The sequence below is a fragment of the Mastacembelus armatus genome, chromosome 4, assembly GCF_900324485.2.
Source record: "Mastacembelus armatus chromosome 4, fMasArm1.2, whole genome shotgun sequence".
Taxonomy (NCBI): domain Eukaryota; kingdom Metazoa; phylum Chordata; class Actinopteri; order Synbranchiformes; family Mastacembelidae; genus Mastacembelus; species Mastacembelus armatus.
The window spans coordinates 239,680-259,199 of NC_046636.1; the positions used below are offsets into that span (position 1 = coordinate 239,680).

Here is a 19,520-nt window from a genome sequence, read left to right on the forward strand (position 1 = left end):
GTCACGGGGATCTCCTGGAGCCTATTGACAAAAATTGTTTAATAAAAAAGTAAAAGTAAAATCAGGGAGTTAGAAAAGGAAAGTTTGGTGCTGTTTTCAATCACCCTGAAACTGAAGCTCATGTGTGACATGAAGTCTTGTACGTGGTTTGGATGAACTGTCCCTTTAAATCTAAAAGCTGGCAGCTATGACCTGCTCAGTGACTTCTCTCCACTCGCACATCTGGATTTAAGGAAGTCATTGCTGCCCAAAAGGAAGTCTGATCAGTCAGAAGAATGATGGTCAGAGTCAAATGCTTGATGTAAAAAGTAATGTGATATGATTTTAGGCTAAAGCCTAAACTCAAAGTTTTCCTTTTACTCACTGTTTGAACTTTTTTTTATTTTATTTTTTGTTTTATTTTCTGTGGTCCACATGTTTCCATGATGTCATCAGCGTGGGGTCGTGTTGTTTTGCCTCTGACCTCTTTATCTCACCTGCGGCAGGGGAGCCCATGTACAGTGTGTACAGCAGGAAGCCCAGCTCAGACCTGAATGTGTATTGAAACCCGAGGAGGCTGTAAACTCACACCTCAGTCCCCTCTGGAACCAGGAGTAACCTGATCCAGGTCACCTGACACCCCCTCGGTTCAGTCCAGTTCCATCTTCGCAGTCTGCTCTCCGTCCTGAAGCATGGCGGACGCTGGGGCCTGGAGCACTCATCAGGATGGTACCTGGATCCTCCAACAAGGACCGGGGCTAGGGCCAGGACCAGGGCTAGGACCTGGACCAGCCCCAAATTGTGTGTGGATCTCCCTGATTGCAGGTTAGTATGACATCAGTGAGTCTAGATCATCTGAACCTGTACATATTGGGCCTAAAGAATCAGGTGAGTCTACTCCACTACCATCTGGTTTCAAGATTTTTTGAGACTCAGGTGGTCTGTTGGTTGAAGACAAAATAATTTCCAGTTTATTGTCTTATTCTGAGTTTGTCCTGAGCCTAACTCAGAACCACAACTGAATTAAATTTATTCAGCACCCTCCGGTGAGTGATAAGAATCTTCACAGGGTCCAGCCTGATTTAGACCAAGAATCGGACCTCCCATCTTAAGAAGCATTAGGGTTACGGTGTAGGGTGCAGGGTATATATGTGTGGACTTGTGCTTCCAAAGAGGAACCTCAGAAACTGAAGTAAATACTGCTGTACACAGGAAGTCTCTTAGACAAAAATATCTTAAATATAAAATTTATCCAGGAAAATAGCTGAATTAATGAAAATGGTGCAAATTAACACAACATTTGTTCATGCAGGATATAAAACATTTTTTTGCAGTTCTTTGTGAGTTTTGTACTAATGAGATTTGTAAACAAGGAGAAATTTTTAACTGTTAAATAAAAGTTTGTTTTTCATCTTTCTAACTGTATGTAAAAAGAGCAGAATATAGGTAGAACCCTTTCTAACGCGTGTCTTTTGCTCCTTTATACCTCTGGGTCTTTGAACGCCTCATTTCCCGGCCAACGCTGAAGGCAGCACGGCTTGTTCTGTTTGCTGATTGGCTGTGGTTGCTATGGGAGAGGCTCCCGTTGCCGTGGTAACGTGTCTTAAAGAGGGATTTGGTAAATCAGAGTTTTAGACTCTGAGCGTCGTCAAGCAGCTATGAAGCTAATGTGCTAATATGCTAATCCGGGAATATTTACCGACAAAAACCGGGAAAAAAAACAAACAACGGAAACGGTGAGAAGGATTCCTCTGTGAGCGAAGATCAGACGCAAAGACTGATGGGAAACTGTAAAAGTTAAAAACTTTTGAAACAGTCAGCGGTCGGTTGCGTGTTAGCACTGCTGCTAGCCTGCTAACGAGTAACGTGCAGTTTGAAAAGTTTGTAGCTGCGGGAATTAGACGGATCCATGACCGGGGAGGGAACGCGACGCTGCCCGATCCGGTCCGGCCTGTTCGGGTCTAGCGAGGATCCGGAGCTGCTGGGGGCCGCGCAGTTTATCAAAGGTACAGTTCAGACAGGGATTAAGAAAGTGTTTAATGTTAACAACTGAAGTTTAATAAACGGTTTAAATCCGAGTTAAACAGTTTGTCAAAGAATTAAAGAGTTACAACAAAGTTCTTGTTATTTATTATTCATAATAACAATAATAATTATTATTATTACAGATCAGGTCGTTCAGGATGTCAGAGTAAAGTTAAAAACTCAAATGAAAAGGTTGTCAAAGGGGATAAGAGAGTTTATTAAACAGAGATTAGTAAACTACACGGCTAATAAAAGTAAAAATTGCATATCAGAGATTATTTTATTTATTTAGTATCTCTCCTGACTGTTGGGAGTTCACAGAGACAGGGAGCCTGAGCTGCTGTAAGAGTTTAAAAAAGATGATTTATTAAAGATAAAAACTAAGTTAACTTAAGGTGAAACCAAAGATGATATGAAGACTTTAAAACACCTCTAACACAGAAGTTAATACCTTTACTGACTGTAAATCAGTTTATCAGAGGGAACTTAAATATTGAGTTTATTATATGGATCAAGATTTTATTGAAGGCAAAAGAGTTTAGTAGAGTTTATAAAAATTTAAACAACATTGTCAAAATGTCTCCTGATCTAAAAATTAAAGCATACCAACGAATGATGAACACCTGCCTTTGATCAGTTTTTGATCAGGTGCTTAGTTTGGTTGAACACATCCCGATTATGGTTTGTGTGGATTTTAAAGGAACAGCTGGTCTTCAGTCATAGCAGCTTTGAATGGAAAATGAATGGATGCAGCTTTGATAAACGCTGGCTCGTATTGATTATTTATCCAGTGAACCACGTTTCCTCAGGTGGAATTAATGCCGCTTTAAATTATGCACTTTCAGGTGTTTGTGACTGAAACTCACAAATATTAATCAACAGTGATCGTAATTATTTTTTCTTTGATGTGTTTGTCAGACAGAATTTCTAGATTGATCATCCTCTCTTTAAATTGTTGCACATGCTTAAAAGGAAATGAAAAGAAAGTTTTTGGAGTCTCTGATTTCGTGCATGTGTGAGTTTATATGTTTGAAAGCCATTGAATAACATTGTGTTTTATTGGTTGTTTGATTGAAACTTTGGTCTGCTGACATCTACACTGTGGACTGATCTGGGACCAGGGTTTTTACAGTCCTATGTTTCTGTCTCCCCAGAGCGTCTGTACTTCGCCACGTTACGCAGTAAACCTAAAAGCACAGCCAACACCCACTACTTCTGCACTGATGATGAGTTTGTCTATGAAAAGTAAGGTCATCACAGTCCTGCTCACCTGCTGCACTGTATGATGGGTATTTCAGTTTGTCACTTCTGTGGTAATCTGTACATTTGTGTTTTTCATTGGTTTCGAAGTTAGGGGGAGTAAAAACACTGACCTTTTTTCCAGTAGAGTTTTCTGCACTTGGCTGATTGACTTTTTTTCTTTATTGTACAAAATAAACCAAATGTCTCTGTGACGCTGTTGTCAGTACAAGTGAAAACCTACTCCTCCAGCTGTTTGTTTACGCTGTGGACTGAGACCACCTGATAAGAAGTCTGTCTTCATCCAGTCAGCTGGTAATCCTGAATATGAGCTCAGTGTGAGTCAAGAGAACATAAATTAATAAACTATCCCTCGGTCCAAATCAGATAAGCTGAAGTGCCGAAGCAGTGCGGGTTCCTGCACATACTTGGAGGTTTCTGATCAGGTTTTTTTCAGCACAGGAGTCAACGGCAACACTCAAAACTATGAACATTTATCTCACAGCTGCTGCTATCAGCTGATAGATTTATTGCATGATATGTTACATATGGAGTACATTCACTCGCACCACACACTGATACTTCCTGACAAACGGATCAGGTTCAGGTTACAACCATGTGTGAGTGAGTTCAGTAGTGTTAAGATATGCGTGGCTCAGAGAGGAAATGGAATATTTCTGGATTGTGATTCACACTTTCATTCTGTGCTGCTTGTCATCACTTTCCATTTCAGCAACAGTAACCTGAGCAGCTGTATGTCTGTCCTGTGTGTGTCTCCAGTTTCTATGCAGACTTTGGTCCTCTGAACCTGGCCATGTTGTACCGATACTGCTGCAAACTCAACAGGAAGCTGAAGGTGAGTTTCTGCTGCCTCTCCTCAGACAGGAATGTCCAGAATGCAACAGGACAGATGCAACATTACACAGTATTGTTCAGACTGTTTGCTCTGTCACCTGTCGGACCATGTTTTCATCATGTGCAGCTCTCATAGACTGTAACACTCAATATTGATCAGAGAGTGTGACGGTTAATAAATTCAACCAATCACATCACTGCTCTCTGAGCAGAGTTGGCTGTTTGATGAAGGCAAGCTTCTGCAGTCAGAGGCTGCTGTGGATTTTGCAGCCTGCTTTTACACATATTAAATACTTTTGGAGCTTTAACTCTTTCCTACGGAGCCTTTACTCTTTCTTACAGATGGTCCATTCAGTCATACTCAGGCGGTGTTATAGTATGAACGCTGGATTTTTCTGCTTGGTAGCTGAGGTGTTGCAGCTCTATCTGACTGAAACATTTTTCCTCTTTGTTTAACTTTTGTTGCTATGGCGACGTGGTGACATTCCTCAGATTGATTGTTGTCATTCGTCATGACGACTGTCCAGGTGGATGATTGCAGTGTGCAGAGTGAGGCTGTCCAGGATTAACTCTACAGCTGGTCCTGTTTTCACAGTCACGTGACAGTAACATGGGACAGTGTGGAAGTTTGTAGATCCGTACAGAGCTGAAAGGAACGCTCAGGACTTAGACAGTAATAAAGTCATGGAGAGTAAAGACAGTAAATTTCACAGCTGGATGATAAACCTGTTCTGCCGCTGAGCTTAGATTTAGCTCTGGTCTATAACATATAATTAGCAGCTCCACATTAGTCTTATTTTCCTGTCTTATGCAACATGCAGGAGTTAGAACTGCTACTAACTGTTTTTGTCATTTTACATGAACCTTTTGGGTACTTTTCTCTCCAACTGGTTAATATTAGCAGCCTGGCTAGCCAGACTAACTCTTTTCCTCTTCTATACAAAGAATTAGTTTGGAATCTCTTCGGATCAGATTGATTTCCAGGGGGCGGGCCAATGGACGCAGAGTAAACCAATCAGAAAACCAAACAATATAACGCAAGCAAAGTGATAGTGAGACCAGCGAATGGCGTGCAGTAGTTGTGATTTTTGTTGTAAGAACGTGAGAATACACGGTATTATCACCAGTTCTGTGCATATTTTTGAACGGAGTAAAAACCAAAAACCAGTTGTAGAAAGATTAGCGGACTTGGGACTGACATTAATAAATGTTTTGAACAAGTCAGTGTGTATGTGCAAGGCTTGTTTAAATCTGATTGGATGACTGGAGCCTAAAGCCCACCCCATTTCAGGTAAACGACTGTGATTGGCCAGGCTCCTTTGAGGCCAGAGGAAGAGCCTTTTTATGGCAGGGGGTCCAGAATGACATTCTTTCACTAAGAAAGGACTGGGTCTGGCTGGCTAGGCTAGAATGTTTGAACCATTAAATTTGTCTAAAACCTAAAGAGATTCAGTTTACTGACACACGCCATCACCAGCTGATGAATTGCCTGTTGATTAATTTAACCAACAGTCTGATGTCAGCTCGAATAACAGTCGCACCACATTTTCTTCTTGTCTGCAGTCATTCACTCTGACCAGGAAGAGAATTGTTCACTACACCAGCTTTGACCAGAGGAAGAGATCCAATGCGGCCGTGCTGATTGGAGGATACGCTGTGAGTACATCACTTCGTCTGCCTGTTGGCACAGAAACTGTCTCCGGTCCAGTGGCTCTCAGTGTGCTTAATCAAATAAAAAGAAAAAGCAGATGTGTAATATAGAGGAAGGGCTTTCAGATACGTTTTGTTATATTTAAAAATATTTTTAAAAGTTGATAATTTATTGCACTGCAGGCACATATATGTATATATTGTAAAATAAAAAGCACAATGATGACGTTTTGTTGACTTTTCGTGCTCGTGTCAGGTCAAAAGGTGGAAGACACACATGTTGTAAGTGACCTTCAGGAGTGTCAGACGCCTGCAAAGGATGATGAAATGAAATGTTGTACCAGCACCCACATGTTGTCCCAGTCTGAGTGTGTGTTGAATATTTCCTGGTGCTGAAGCAGCTGAAATAAAAGTTGTTTGTGTGGACAGAGAAGCTTCAGATGCCAACAAGGGCTTGTATGTTTTCAATGGCCAGAGCTGCAATTTAAACTGGAACTTGGATCGGTTTGGTCCTACTAAGCTGTAAAAAGTTTTTATGATTATGGCTGGAGCTTGCACCAGGCCGTGGGATCGACTAACTACAAAAGGAAACTGTGACTCGGCAGCAGTTTGTCTTAACTTTGTGTGAGCTATACCGGACGGCGTGCATAGAAAGTATACTTGTACTCGTGAAAGATGAGTTTGTGTTTGTTTGTTTGTGCCTCAGGTGATCTACCTGAAGAAAACTCCAGAAGAAGCCTACAGAGCTCTGACCTCTGGCTCAAACGCTTCCTACCTGCCCTTCAGGTCAGTCACCCACTGTAACAGCAGTACTACTACAGTACTACTGCAGCACTACTGCAATACTACTACAGCACTATGGTAGGAGCTGACTTTAACCCTGTAACTGACCCTTTGGAGGAGTTCATCAGCTGTGATACACTGAGATGTGTCACTGAAGTGTGACAGTACGTCTTTGGTCCATCGTGGGTTAGGGTTAGGGTTAGAGTTGGGCTAAGAGGAGGGGGTTCATCATGGACTATACTGAGAACAACATTACTGACGTTCTGACACTGATGAGAGGTAGAGGTACTGACCACAGTTGTTCTACAGCTGAACATTTGTGGTTTTGCTGGGCCAAGAAATGGCAAAATTTAAACACAAAGTGGAGCTTTGTGTTCACATGTTAGTTTTGTTTATGGCCTCAGGTTAGCAGGTGAATGGAGTTTGTTTACATGTTGCTGTGGTCTTTAGCATCTTTGATAGCGATGGAAATGTGATGTTTAAGTGTTGACAGCAGCTGAGAACAGCAGGATAAAGTCTGAAGCTGCAGTTTGTTCTTTCTGTGACTGTGTGTGAGGAGGACAAAGGGCTTTTTGTTGTTGGAGTGGTTACATAAGAGCATCAGTGTGTCGGATGGAGGACGAGCTTTAAACCTGAGGCGTTCACAGACTGTTGGAAAAACACACTTTTTCTCTGGTTTGCTTTCAATTAATGTTGTAAATAAATGCAGGATCATTGGAGCTCACTCGAGTTGTAACAGGGTCTGTCTTCAGCCACTACCAACATAACACAACTGTCCGTGGTCCTGGTGCATTGTGGGAAATGTTGGCAGCAGGTTTTGTGTGGAATAAAAATCAGTTGGTTCTGATTTTAATCTCTTAGAGGAGTGCAATGATAAATCGGTGATGAGATGGAACATATGACACTACTGTCATATCTGTCAAAAAGGTGTCACGCTGAAACAAAACCTGTGTAGTTCTGCTAGTAGGAAGTAACCAGAATTTGAGGTTTGTCTTTGACTTGTCTCCTCATATTGATTTAATAATTTCAAAAATTCACCTTTCAACTATAGGAATTTCAGTTTTTCCAAAGCAGCCAGATCTAAAAGACACCAGTATTAAAAGAAAATCATGTGACATTAACAAAAGTTTTTTTAAATGATGTTAGTAATACAGCAGCCTCAGACCAGCAGTAATCATCAATAATAATAACCAGTTATCTCTCAGCTGGTCCCTGTCACTTGGGGATCTGTGCAGTTTCTCAGTTCTGACTGATCATGTCATTGATTGTAACTGTTTTCTCTCTCTCTGCAGGGATGCTTCCTTTGGAAACTGTACCTACAACCTCACAGTCCTGGAGTGTCTGCAGGGCATCAGGAAGGTGAGTTGATTGGCTGCAAGAGAACTGATATCACTGAGGTGTCACATTTTCTTGGTGGATTGATTAATAGTTTCCTCTATAAAATGTTATAACCGTTAATAAATCACCATGCTGCTCACAGCAGCGTCTGGAGCTGGTTTTTGGAAACAGATGGACCTCCCATTGTTGGTGAGGAAGAACCATGTGACCCAGGTCAGCGTTGTGGCTCCCTGCTGGGTTTTTAATAGTTTTTGGACAACAATGGAGGTCTACGACACAGACACACTGTTTACTCTCAGATACTCTCACACTCTGACTGTTGGATTCATACAGCTCTTGTATTTGTGGCTCAGTGATTCACCAAAGCTGCAGCAAATCAGATCCTCAGCTACCTGCCTGTTCTCTGTCTGATGGACAGGTGGAGCTATCCCCTTTTGGATTTTATCAGACACCAAAATGACCGTCTGCCTGGTTGTTAGGTGGTTTAAATGTTCTTCGGTTAAATCTGTTTACAGAGCTGTTGTCTTTGTGTTTCAGGCTCTGCAGCATGGCTTCTTTAGCTTTGAGACCTTTGATGTGGACGAGTATGAACACTATGAGGTAAAAAGTGGACCAGTACTGACAGTGTTGGTGCAGTGACAGCTCACAGCTGTCTGACACGTGGTGCATGGCGTTCACACAGTGAACACCTTGATCCCTGAATTCAGACAGACCAGCTTCAGTACTGAGCTTTACTTTTCATCATTAATCGCCTATAGTTACCTTAATAAACATCATCTGTCCATCCTGGAGGAGTTTCTGGGGCTGACACCACCTGTTGACTGTAACACTCTGACCAGTGTGTCTGTTCACAGCGGGTGGAGAATGGAGATCTGAACTGGATTGTCCCAGGAAAGTTTCTGGCCTTCAGTGGACCTCATTCTAAAACTAAACTAGAGAACGGTGAGTGATTTAGTGGCTGATCTGAAAACTGCAGCTGCATCAGAATGTGGACATTTCAGAGACAAACCTTTTGCCAACCCCTTTTCCCCTGTGGGACCAGCAGTGTGTAGAACTTCAACACACATGAAACAAACGTATCTGTTTATCAGATCCTTTGTCATTATTCTGGTCTTTTCACAGCAGCAGATACAAAAGAAGCCATAAAGTCTATTGTGTCCACTCTCTGCAACATTACTGCACTTGTTTTAGGTTAAAATGAGGGCATGTGCTTAACAGCTAATGTCCTGCATAGAACTTGGACTCTAGTCTGAACACGGTGTTCACATCTGTGGTTGCTCCACCTCTTGCAGGTTACCCTCTCCACGCCCCTGAGGCGTACTTCCCATACTTCAGGAAACACAACGTGACCACGGTCATCCGTCTGAACAAGAAGATCTATGACTCCAAGCGTTTCACTGACGCCGGCTTCGATCACTATGACCTCTTCTTCTTAGATGGCAGCACACCCAGCGATGTCATCATTCGCCGCTTCCTGCACATCTGCGAGAGCACAGAGGGATCTGTGGCTGTCCACTGCAAAGGTGAGGACTTCCTATCCAGTTTAGTGTCTTCATGACCTGTCCTTTGAGTTGATGCTGTGCTCCATCCCATCCTGGTCATTCCTTTTAAAAACAAAAAACAAAAAAACAAAAAAAACCTTGTAAGAAATAAAACAAAGGAACCCCTGGAAGAACAGGAGAGGAGGAAGGGCTGTTCAGGACAAACACACAGGAAATGGATGTGCTGTGTACAGAGCACAATATTTTTTTTGTATTATTTTTTGGGCAGTTTTGCCTCTATTTGATAGGACAGTGGAAAGAGATAGGAAATTAGGGGAGAGAGTGAGGGAAAACATGCAGGTTACATGACGGCTGGCTCGGGAGTTGAACCGGCGTCCCCTGTGTATATGGACGGGTTAACTACCGCTACACCACCAGCGGCCCCCCGACAGCAGATTTGTCAGGATGACACATTCTAATTTATTAACATATATGATGCAGGAAAATGTCGTGCACCTTCCAGGTGCTGCTACACAAGTGGGTTAGGGTAAAACACATCATTGACACAGAGTGGAAAGATTTTATTATAACTTCAACCAGTGAAACAATTAATTATCAAAATAGCTGTTGATTAATTACCGGTCTGTTGATAACTCAATTAATCAAGCAGTTGTTGTACCTCTGATATTATTAGGTATCATTGAACTTAACCAAGAATCTTCCTTCAGTCGTCTTTTTCTTCAGTTGACATCTGGATTTTTACCTTGTTTGCCCATGTGCAGACGTCCTCCTGCAGGATGAACACATTTAATGCCTTTAACATTTAAAGCTCAAAATGTTTGTTTTGTACCCTGTTTGTTTCCTGACAGGATCTCAGCCTGGCAGGTGTCTCCTTTACCTGATTGTTCTTAGTAAAGAGTATGGGTCCTGTTGTACTAACAGACGTGTGTCGGTGTGTCCGGCAGGGGGCAGTCTGATCCCTCTGTGTCTGCCGAGACAAATCTGAGCTATCCTCTGTAGAAACTGAACTCAGAGTGACCTGTTTATCTGCAGCTCTGCGCTGCTGGTCAGGACACAACAATCAGCAGCAAATTGTCACATACTGAAAAACCTCTGTCTCTTGATCAGCTGGCCTGGGCAGGACGGGAACTCTGATTAGCTGTTACCTGATGAAGCATTACCGCTTCACAGCAGGTGAGGCCATCGCCTGGATCAGGATCTGCAGACCAGGCTCTGTGATTGGACCACAGCAGAACTTCCTGGAAGAGTGAGTCTCTTTGATTGGATGTTATCTTGATTAATGTGAAAAGATAGTGGAGTTAGTTAGTGAATTAGTTTTAATTGAACCAGATTAGATGTAATTTAATTTAACCCTAATTAACCTGAACCTTTTTGTGCACATCACGGTTTTGATGCTTCGCATCTGTGTTGGATCTTGTTCTAAGTTGGTAAAATAGATTCGTTAAGCTTTGGTGCCTTATTGAATGTGAAACTTGATTCAGATTTGATGAAATACTATGGAGTCCCAGAGGGCCTTTTCTTCACATACACACACACACACACTTACTTCACACTTCACACTTCACACTGTGGATGGTCTCACCTGACACGTGAAGTGTTTAGAAGAGCTTGGATGCGTGGCCTCTGACCTGTTCACAGCTCTTTAAAAATTTAGCATCACAGCTCTGTTCTGGGCTGGTCTCTGCTGTCTCATGGTGCGTTTGTTTTATCACAGTTTTGCATTGTGTATTGACAGTGTTTGTGCTTTCACACATAGTGATACTGGTCAGTTTTATTTTCCATTGTCTTGTTAAGAGATGAAAACATGTGTATAAGGACAATCAAAAGTACACGTACTTCAGAAAGCTGCAGCTTAATAGTTTAGTATTTAATAAAGTTTCCACATATTGGTAAAGTCCCCAAATTCCTGAAACCCTTTATTTTCACATTACAATTAAATGGTAAAAAAGTGTAACTATTTTTAAAACACCATGTGATTTCCAGCCTGAGTCAAATATCTGGTTGCAGAATAAACAGAAAGTAGCACATACAATCTATTATCAGGTTATGCTTAAATTCACAGATTTCCCTAATAAAGATCTGTATACCTGCTGTGTGTACAACAGGAGGGAAAGCCCTGCTCAGTAAATTTTTACACCCTGAAGTGCAAACTTGAACAGAGATCACTGACCCAGATTATGAGTGTGTCTGAGAGTCAGTGCAGAGCAGCTGCTTATCTCCATGAGCTGTTTCCATGCTGTCAGTCTGTGCTGACTCACACAGACAAACCTGGTCACTCTAACGCTTCTGTCATACTACACCTGTGTTATTAGACTCTGTGTGGACCTGCACATGTTTACATGTGCCCTTCAGACAAAACCCGTTGGATGAGCAATAAAGAGAGAGCAGACAGATTGTCTTTTTCAGAATATATTTCTTGCAAGAAAGGAGCAAACCAGAATAGAACACAATCGATCAGTCTTCCCCAGTTGTTCCCCGGTTGTTCCCCGGTTGTTCCCCGGTTGTTCCCCGGTTGTTCCCCGGTTGTTCCCCGGTTGTTCCCCGGTTGTTCCCCGGTTGTTCCCCGGTTGTTCCCCGGTTGTTCCCCGGTTGTTCCCCGGTTGTGCCCCGGTTGTGCCCCGGTTGTGCCCCGGTTGTGCCCCGGTTGTGCCCCGGTTGTGCCCCGGTTGTGCCCCAGTTGCTCAGCTCCTATCAGGCTGAGGCCTCTACTTATACAGACATGCAAAGTAAATGCAAATAATCACTGACATAATCTGATAATTGAGTCTGTTCTTCCCTATTGTTCTACAAAGTGATTCCCTAATAAGGCTGTATTATAAAACTCTATATTCTCATTGGACAGTTAACCCTCCATCCCGGACCTGCTCTGTTATACTGGTCCCTTCCTCACACCTGGTGTCCTAAGGAACCTTTCTCCCAGATACTCCTCACCAACATCCTTGAGAACACTGTGTCCCTTAGTGTCAGACTATACTAGGGCAGGAAGAACATAAACATCAGATATTATTATGAAAAACACATGAGCCTTAGTGAATCAACCTGTAAATGAAAACCTGTGGAACATGAAAAACCAAGAATACAGTGAGAAACAACAAAAATCATAATCAGTAACAATAATCAACCATTGAAACTCATGTTGCCATTACAGACAGTCTTGGTTTTTCCTGGTCAGTTTACTAGGAATCCATTTGATCCAACACTGCAGTTAATCCTTCTTTGCGAAGGCTATAAGTTTGTGTTCAGACTGCTTCTGACGTGTTTCTGTTATTTTGTCCACCCCATTAATGTCAGTGGCCATGACCTTGACTGTCTGCTCACAACAGGAAGCAAGCAGCCCTGTGGTTACTAGGCAACAGCAACCATTCCCAGAAGGCCAAGCTGGAGGAGAGAGCAGTGTCTCACCTCATCACCACCATGGATGACCTCACCCTAAACTCCACCCCCTACTCTACAAACTCCACCCACAACAGTAACATGTGTCGATCCCCAAGCTCCGACCAATCACACGAGGTCAGTCCAGCCGTTAAGTTTTTTAGCTGCCCTACTTTCATGTAGTTTTCATGTAGTTTCAGGCTGTGGACACACTCTCCCTCCAGTGATGGAGGGGGCGTGTCTCAATTCAAGGTTTGTCATGACCGATTATTTATCTAAACAATCCTCAGGTGTGGTGTCAACATGATTCTTTTACTGCTCCTGATGGGGTCGGAGCCTTGATCGTAAATATCAAACATGTTTGATAAACGTCACCAACTGGATGTTGTGTACATTTTTTCGCCTCACAAACATGGCAGCAAATAAAACAAAACCAGCGGCAGGTGTGTGTCTCCGGTTTTGTTGAATCCTTTAGTGCAGGGGTCTCAAACTCCAGTCCTTGACAGCCACTGTCCTGCTTCTTCTCCAACTATCCCTGCCCCTGCAGCTTCTGATTGGATGAACACACCTGATCCAAGTAATCAGCAGCGGGTAGTGCAGCGACAGTGGCCCTCAAAGGACTGGAGTTTGAGACCCCTGCACCCCTGCATGATATTAAAAATCTGTTGATGCTGTCAATATGTCTGTCATCTCCCATGTTTTTAAAATCTGTAAAGATCTTGAAATAGTCTGGTGTGTCCCCAGCCTTAGTGTGTAATAAACCGACAAGCCGATTTTATCGATTAACTCAGACGTGTAGTTTACATCAACTTGTTTAAATGAAAATCGGTTTTCTCTTTGATATTAGCCGACGTTCCCCTCTGGGCTCAGCCCCTCCCCCCTGTGCGTTTGTGATATTAGAGATACACAAACAACATGGCAGCGAGCGGGGAAGGATTCGTTCCCAAGAAAGGCACAGTGTCATCCGTAATTTGGGATCGATTCAGTTTTGCGGCATCACATGCAGAACAAACAGCACCCCGCTGCAAAGTGTGTTTGAAGTCTGTTGCTAGCAAAGGTAGCAGTACGACCAGTTTACTGCAGCACCTGTGCCCTATGGAATGAATAAGACTGCAGCAGTAGAAGCACACTCGCCCATATTGCCCAACCTAGTGTGTAACCTGTCTGTTCTGTCTGTCACTTGTCTGCTGTCTTATGGTGCATTTGTTTTATCTATCAGGGCGAGGTAACAGATGGTCTGGGTCTGACTCAGGGAGACAAACTGAGAGCTTTAAAAAGCCGCCGTCCCCCCCGCCCCGCCACCACTGGACCTCTCAGGTAACATAACCAGGACCAGATCAGAACCAGAACACACAGGGATTAGCCATAACATCATGGGCACCTGCCTCACACTATGCACACAGGAGTCAGTGCAGCAGTTGGTTGGCACTCATGTTAGTTCCACTGTGAGGAACAGCACACATCCGTCTGCCGTTCTGTGAGAACCGGATTGAAAAGCAGTGAAAACTGTGGTCGTGAGGTTGAGTTAGAGATCATTTTCAGACAAACTCAACTGATATTATCACTATAGCTGCTGAATGTGTTGTCTTTTGACACATACTGACCTATGCCTTTGTAGTGAGATGGTCGATGGTATTCTCAGGGCAGGGATAACTGGAAAACCGGTGGCTCTTGAGGACTGGAGTTCCATCATCCTGATTTAAAAATGACTTCTTGTTTCAGGGTGGGGGAGATGAAGATGCACAGCAGATCGTCCTCACAGCCTCTCAGGTACAAGTCACACAGGAAGTTACACCTGTTCAATCTGCAGAGTAATAAAAACATGACTGACAACATTTATCATTTGTTTTTATCAAAATCGATAATCAATACAATCTGTGTTCAGATTGTCAATGGGGGTTGGTCAAGGTCCCACCTCCCCTCTTAAGCCCTCCAAGTTCCCAGCATCCTCTGCTTCTGCTGCAGCTAAGAGGATTGGGAGAAGTCCATCATCATCAGCGACCAACATCAGGAGGTCAGTGTCTCCCCGGCTTCCTTTTTCAATCCTTCAACTTCTTGTCCACCTTCATCATCTCACCTTCTTCATCAGACTCTTTCTAACATCACAATTTAAATTAACCTGTTTGTAGTACCAGTACATGCCCTGTAGTGCCAGTTAGTACCACTAAGGAGCTGCTAGTACTATGTACTTTCTGGTAATAAAACTTAATTGTAAGAAAAAATTGTAAGAACTAAAGCTAAACTAATATTAGCTGCTTATATGTTTACACAGTCCTGCTAATATGAATATTCCTTGGTCAGTAGTACCTGTAGTACCAGCACACAGTCTGTAGTATTTATCAGATGGTTTTCAGCTTCAGTAATGAAGAAAACTGTTAATGACCGAATTATTATTGCAATCGGTGTGACCTTGGTTTAAATTAAGTTTTCATTTGAAAGGTACAAGTTTAAATTGGGTTTTAAACCATTTAAACAGGTGTGAAGTTTAAACCAGGTTCAGATTGGTTTACTTTGACTGGATCCTTTTAAACTGTCGTGTCGTTGACGTGTGTTTGTGTCATATGTGCACTCAGCTCCACCCTCAGTTCCCGATTGGCCAGCTCTCTCAGTGACTTGTACGCTGCGGATGTGGAGGAGGACAGGAAGTCGCACTATTCCTCTCTTCCTCTTCCTTCCTCCTCTATGTCCCTCAGCTCCTCCCCCTCTTCTCTGGCCCCTCCCCCTGTCAGTCGCTATCAAAATGGGCCACACAATGTGCAGCATGAGGTCAACAACAACAGTGGTCTGTACGCCGGCCCTACAGCGCCCCCCACTTGGAAAAGCTTCGCCCGGCCAGGGCCTCAGGACTTCAGCCCCCACAAGGGCCCCTTCAGTGCTATGAAGGGCCCGTCAGGACGTTACGTCAGCCGCTCCATACCTGTAAGTCCTCTGACACAGCAGCAGCTCAGCCCCCACCCCCTCTGTGCTCTGACATCACTAGTATGGTCGTGTCAGATAAGACTGAACCTGACGTGTTTCTGTTGTTTTACTTTCTGTCTATTTCTGTATGATCACTTGAGCAGGTGCAGCAACGCTTTGTCTGTCATCACTTTGACTCTTCAGTCACTTGTTCAACACTCACACGTCTTGTCTCTTTCTGTTTCTCTGTCATGTCACCATCACTAACACGAAGCTGCTGTTGAGTTAAAGGAACCAGTTGCGAGACTGAGATTATCACCCAAAAGTCAATCTCTGGTGTGTCTCAGTAAAATCTCTGTGGCATCGTCTCTAAGCATGAGCGTGAATCCATTTCTGTCCTCGAGCTCTTCTCCAGCTACATAAACTTTTTCACCATCCTCACGTTAAGCTGTGAACATTCACAACAGTTGCTGCTTCTGTTCAGTTTAAATTCCGTTTCTCTATGAAGCTCCAAATCACAATAAAATCACCTCAAGTGTGCCATCCGGCAAGGTGCTGGGTTGGCCGATAAGATTCATCCTGAGCTGCAGGTGACGAGTGGAGACCGTTTTTTTCCCGCTAGCACTGGATTATAATAAAAATCAAAAATTCTGCCTTGGTCAGGGCAGCATTTACCTCTAGATAGTTAACTGGCCCGATAGCTGTAATGCTAAAGGTGATTAGGGTTCAGCAGTGTAGACATGCGACACAGTACTGAGGAGGCTTCAGGACACTGATTGGCTGCACACATCATATCATGCAGGTAGATATGAAAACAGTGTTGAGCTCGACTCTGGGAACAAAAACCACAGATTATGTTTAACGAACGGGGACTTTAACCCTAACACAGAAGTTCCTCAGCAGCCAATCAGATTTCCAAATCCCAAGACTTGCATCCATGTTTCCCTCACTTCCATCTTTTCCTTGCGCCTCAGTCCCTCCAATGCACCTCACATCGGAGGGACTGAGGCGCAAGGAAAAGATGGAAGAAGAAACTGCAGTGAGAGACAGGACACATTTTAACAAGGGCTGGGAATCGGTTCCAAATTTTACGATCCATCAGAATGATGCACCTCGTTGCTGATCATTTTCTTTTATCGATGCCATAAAGAATGGCTTCATTTCACGAAGAAATATGATAACAGTGTTGCTTACTGTACAAAAGCATCTGCAACATGTTGAGAAATCTTTCCATGCAACAAATGCACAAATGTCTCCACTTTCCAGCAGAACACATCCATTACTGAGGGTAAATGTTCTGTTACCAACATCAGCGCCACACAGCAGCTGAGCAGATCTTTATTTTACTGAGAAAAATCAATTATTATACGAATTTTCACTCATTCGTCCATTTTTGATGCTCCTCAAAACAGAACTAATCATCGTGGCGTACAGGGGCAACTCACAGGTCAATCAAGGACTGATAAAAATAAGGGAAATGACAAACACCCGAGGTGTGTTTGTCAGTTTAGACAACACCTCCCACAATGCAGGAAACACACCTGTTCTTGTTTAGCCGAAGATCTTTGATAGAAACAGACGCTCCACACTTTAGCCTCTTTGTAGGATCGGCCACATGTTTGTAGTCAGCATTAATCACTGTTCCGACCAACTTAGGCGGATGACCAAGTGATCTTTAAAACACTAAGATCAAATCTCATGCTAATGTTTTCATGCTTTGTCTTTCAGTCTCTTCAGGCTGAGTACATCCAGTACTAAAACTACAGATCTAACCTGAGGACACATTACCCACTATTCCTCCTGGTTACCCAGAATCGCTCCTGTGTTGGATGCTTAAAGGGAAATTAATGCCCAGCAAGAATTTAAGAGACTACTCTATGTTCATACTGTATGTAAATGAGCTGTATGTAAATATGATGTAATCTACACACGTGTTTGGCTGAAGAAAAAGATTTATTTAGATAAAGAAACATTTTATATTTCTTACTTGTGACAGAAGACAGAAGGTTTTGTTTTAATCATGATCACTTTGGTTTTTCATAAAATGAAGGATCAGCTGACGATGATTCACATGGTTACAGTATTTATTTCCTGTTTCTGATCGGTTAACCCTGTGACTGATCAGATTCACTCCAATGGACGTTATTGTTTTAGAATTAAAGGCAATAATAAAAATATTAATAGGAGAGCAAGGGACCCAAAACCAGAACTCAGGGGTGTGTTTGTGTTTGTGTGTGCGTGCGTGTGTGCGTGTGACAGAGAGAGATATCTCCCTGAGTTGACACATCAGCTTCTGCACGTTGATGATTATTGATTAGTTGATTTTTAGACTGCTTCCATCTGCCTGATCCACCAAAAATCAGTTTGACCTTTGACCTGTACGCTACTGACCAGCTGAGCTGTGACTTCAGGCTTTGAAGGTGAAGGGAAATCCTCCCATGTGTCCATGGAGTCTGGGGCTGTTTCCCTTTTGTGTCCAAGCGTCACAGCACAGAAAGATGCTCTGTAGAACAACCTGTTTCTACAAAGACAGCTCTGCTGCATCTGACAGTCTTTGTGCTAAGCTAGTCTAACATTTCCACCCTGCTCGTCTTTGTGCTAAGCTAGGCTAACAGTTCCTCTGCTCCAGTCTTTGTGCTAAGCTAGGCTAACATTTCCACCCTGCTCGTCTTTGTGCTAAGCTAGGCTAACATTTCCACCCTGCTCGTCTTTGTGCTAAGCTAGGCTAACATTTCCACCCTGCTCCAGTCTTTGTGCTAAGCTACGCTAACATTTCCACCCCGCTCCAGTCTTTGTGCTAAGCTAGGCTAACATTTCCACCCTGCTCCAGTCTTTGTGCTAAGCTACGCTAACATTTCCACCCCGCTCCAGTCTTTGTGCTAAGCTAGGCTAACAGTGTATCCTTTAAAGAGACACTGGCTGATTGGCTTTTTGGAGATCAGCTGACCCTCTGAGAGCTTTTATTAGTTGAAGCAACGTTGAAGGCTTATGTTTTTTTCCTGATGAGGGATGTTGATTAATCACAAAATATTTCTAATATTGGAGTTTTCTGCCTCTTCTGACTGAGTTGTGCTGTTCATGAAACATGGTTTACCTGTAACAGCCTTTACCACATATCCTTTCAAAATAACAGGAACAAAATCTCTTTTAATATTTTATACAAATGTTTGTTAGTGACTGGATCAATTAGGTCTGACCCAGCAGGTACAACATGTTGGAGAAGTGTTGGTATTAAATGATTAAGTGCCTCACCTGTTATTTTTCGGTCTGTCCAACACTGCAGGGGAGAGCTTTTATTTTGCAGTTAATCGTAGCTTCCTGTTAAATATTGTAGTCTTTTATTGAAGGGAATGTTTGAAAATAACTTGACAGCGGGATTTCTGTCTGAGCAATAACAGAAAATAAAATAATTTCACTCTTTGACTTGACGCGTCTTGTATCTGTGGTCACTGCACAACAACACGAGTCCTTGAGTCCAGCAGTCGCAGGTCACGTGTCTGTTTTCAGCATTAGTTTGTGATAAAACACGTCACTTCATTTGGATCGTGGAAAATTGGTCAATTAATTTATGGACGAATAGTTTTCATTGATGACATTAACAGTTACTGTGACTGAGTCATGCAGTTAATCAATACGGTCTCAGATACTCAATCAGTGAGTCCGGGGACAGATTGAATCAAACCAAACGTGTCAGTCTGTTCGTTTCAAACACGAATCCGGAGTCGGTTCTGCTGTTTCTGTTTATTTCCATAAAACTCTAAAGATTTCCATTTTCCCTCACTCAGTTATTTGACCAACATGAATTTAACAAATGATGAAAAATTAATTCATGACCCTGGAAGTAGTCTCATCCCCCCCAGCGGTCCGGGTGTTGCGCAG

At 42.9% G+C, this 19,520-nt stretch overlaps 1 protein-coding gene across 3 annotated transcripts; it reads left to right on the forward strand.

Moving 5' to 3' along the window:
- Positions 1-1,618: 1,618 nt before the first annotated feature.
- Positions 1,619-19,069, forward strand: cdc14ab (cell division cycle 14Ab). Of its 3 annotated transcripts, XM_026323705.2 has the most exons (16): positions 1,619-1,985; positions 3,159-3,249; positions 4,024-4,099; positions 5,662-5,754; positions 6,455-6,534; positions 7,824-7,890; positions 8,407-8,469; positions 8,724-8,811; positions 9,162-9,392; positions 10,479-10,617; positions 12,695-12,881; positions 13,963-14,060; positions 14,466-14,513; positions 14,629-14,757; positions 15,317-15,662; positions 17,370-19,069. In XM_026323705.2, the coding sequence occupies exons 1-16, from the start codon at positions 1,889-1,891 to the stop codon at positions 17,397-17,399; spliced, it is 1,863 nt and encodes a 620-aa protein (XP_026179490.1). In that variant the 5' UTR covers positions 1,619-1,888; the 3' UTR covers positions 17,400-19,069. The 3 variants fall into 3 exon arrangements, with proteins under 3 accessions (XP_026179490.1, XP_026179491.1, XP_026179489.1); XM_026323706.2 differs by lacking the exon at positions 15,317-15,662; XM_026323704.1 differs by lacking the exon at positions 17,370-19,069 and having other exon boundaries at positions 15,317-16,530.
- Positions 19,070-19,520: the final 451 nt, after the last annotated feature.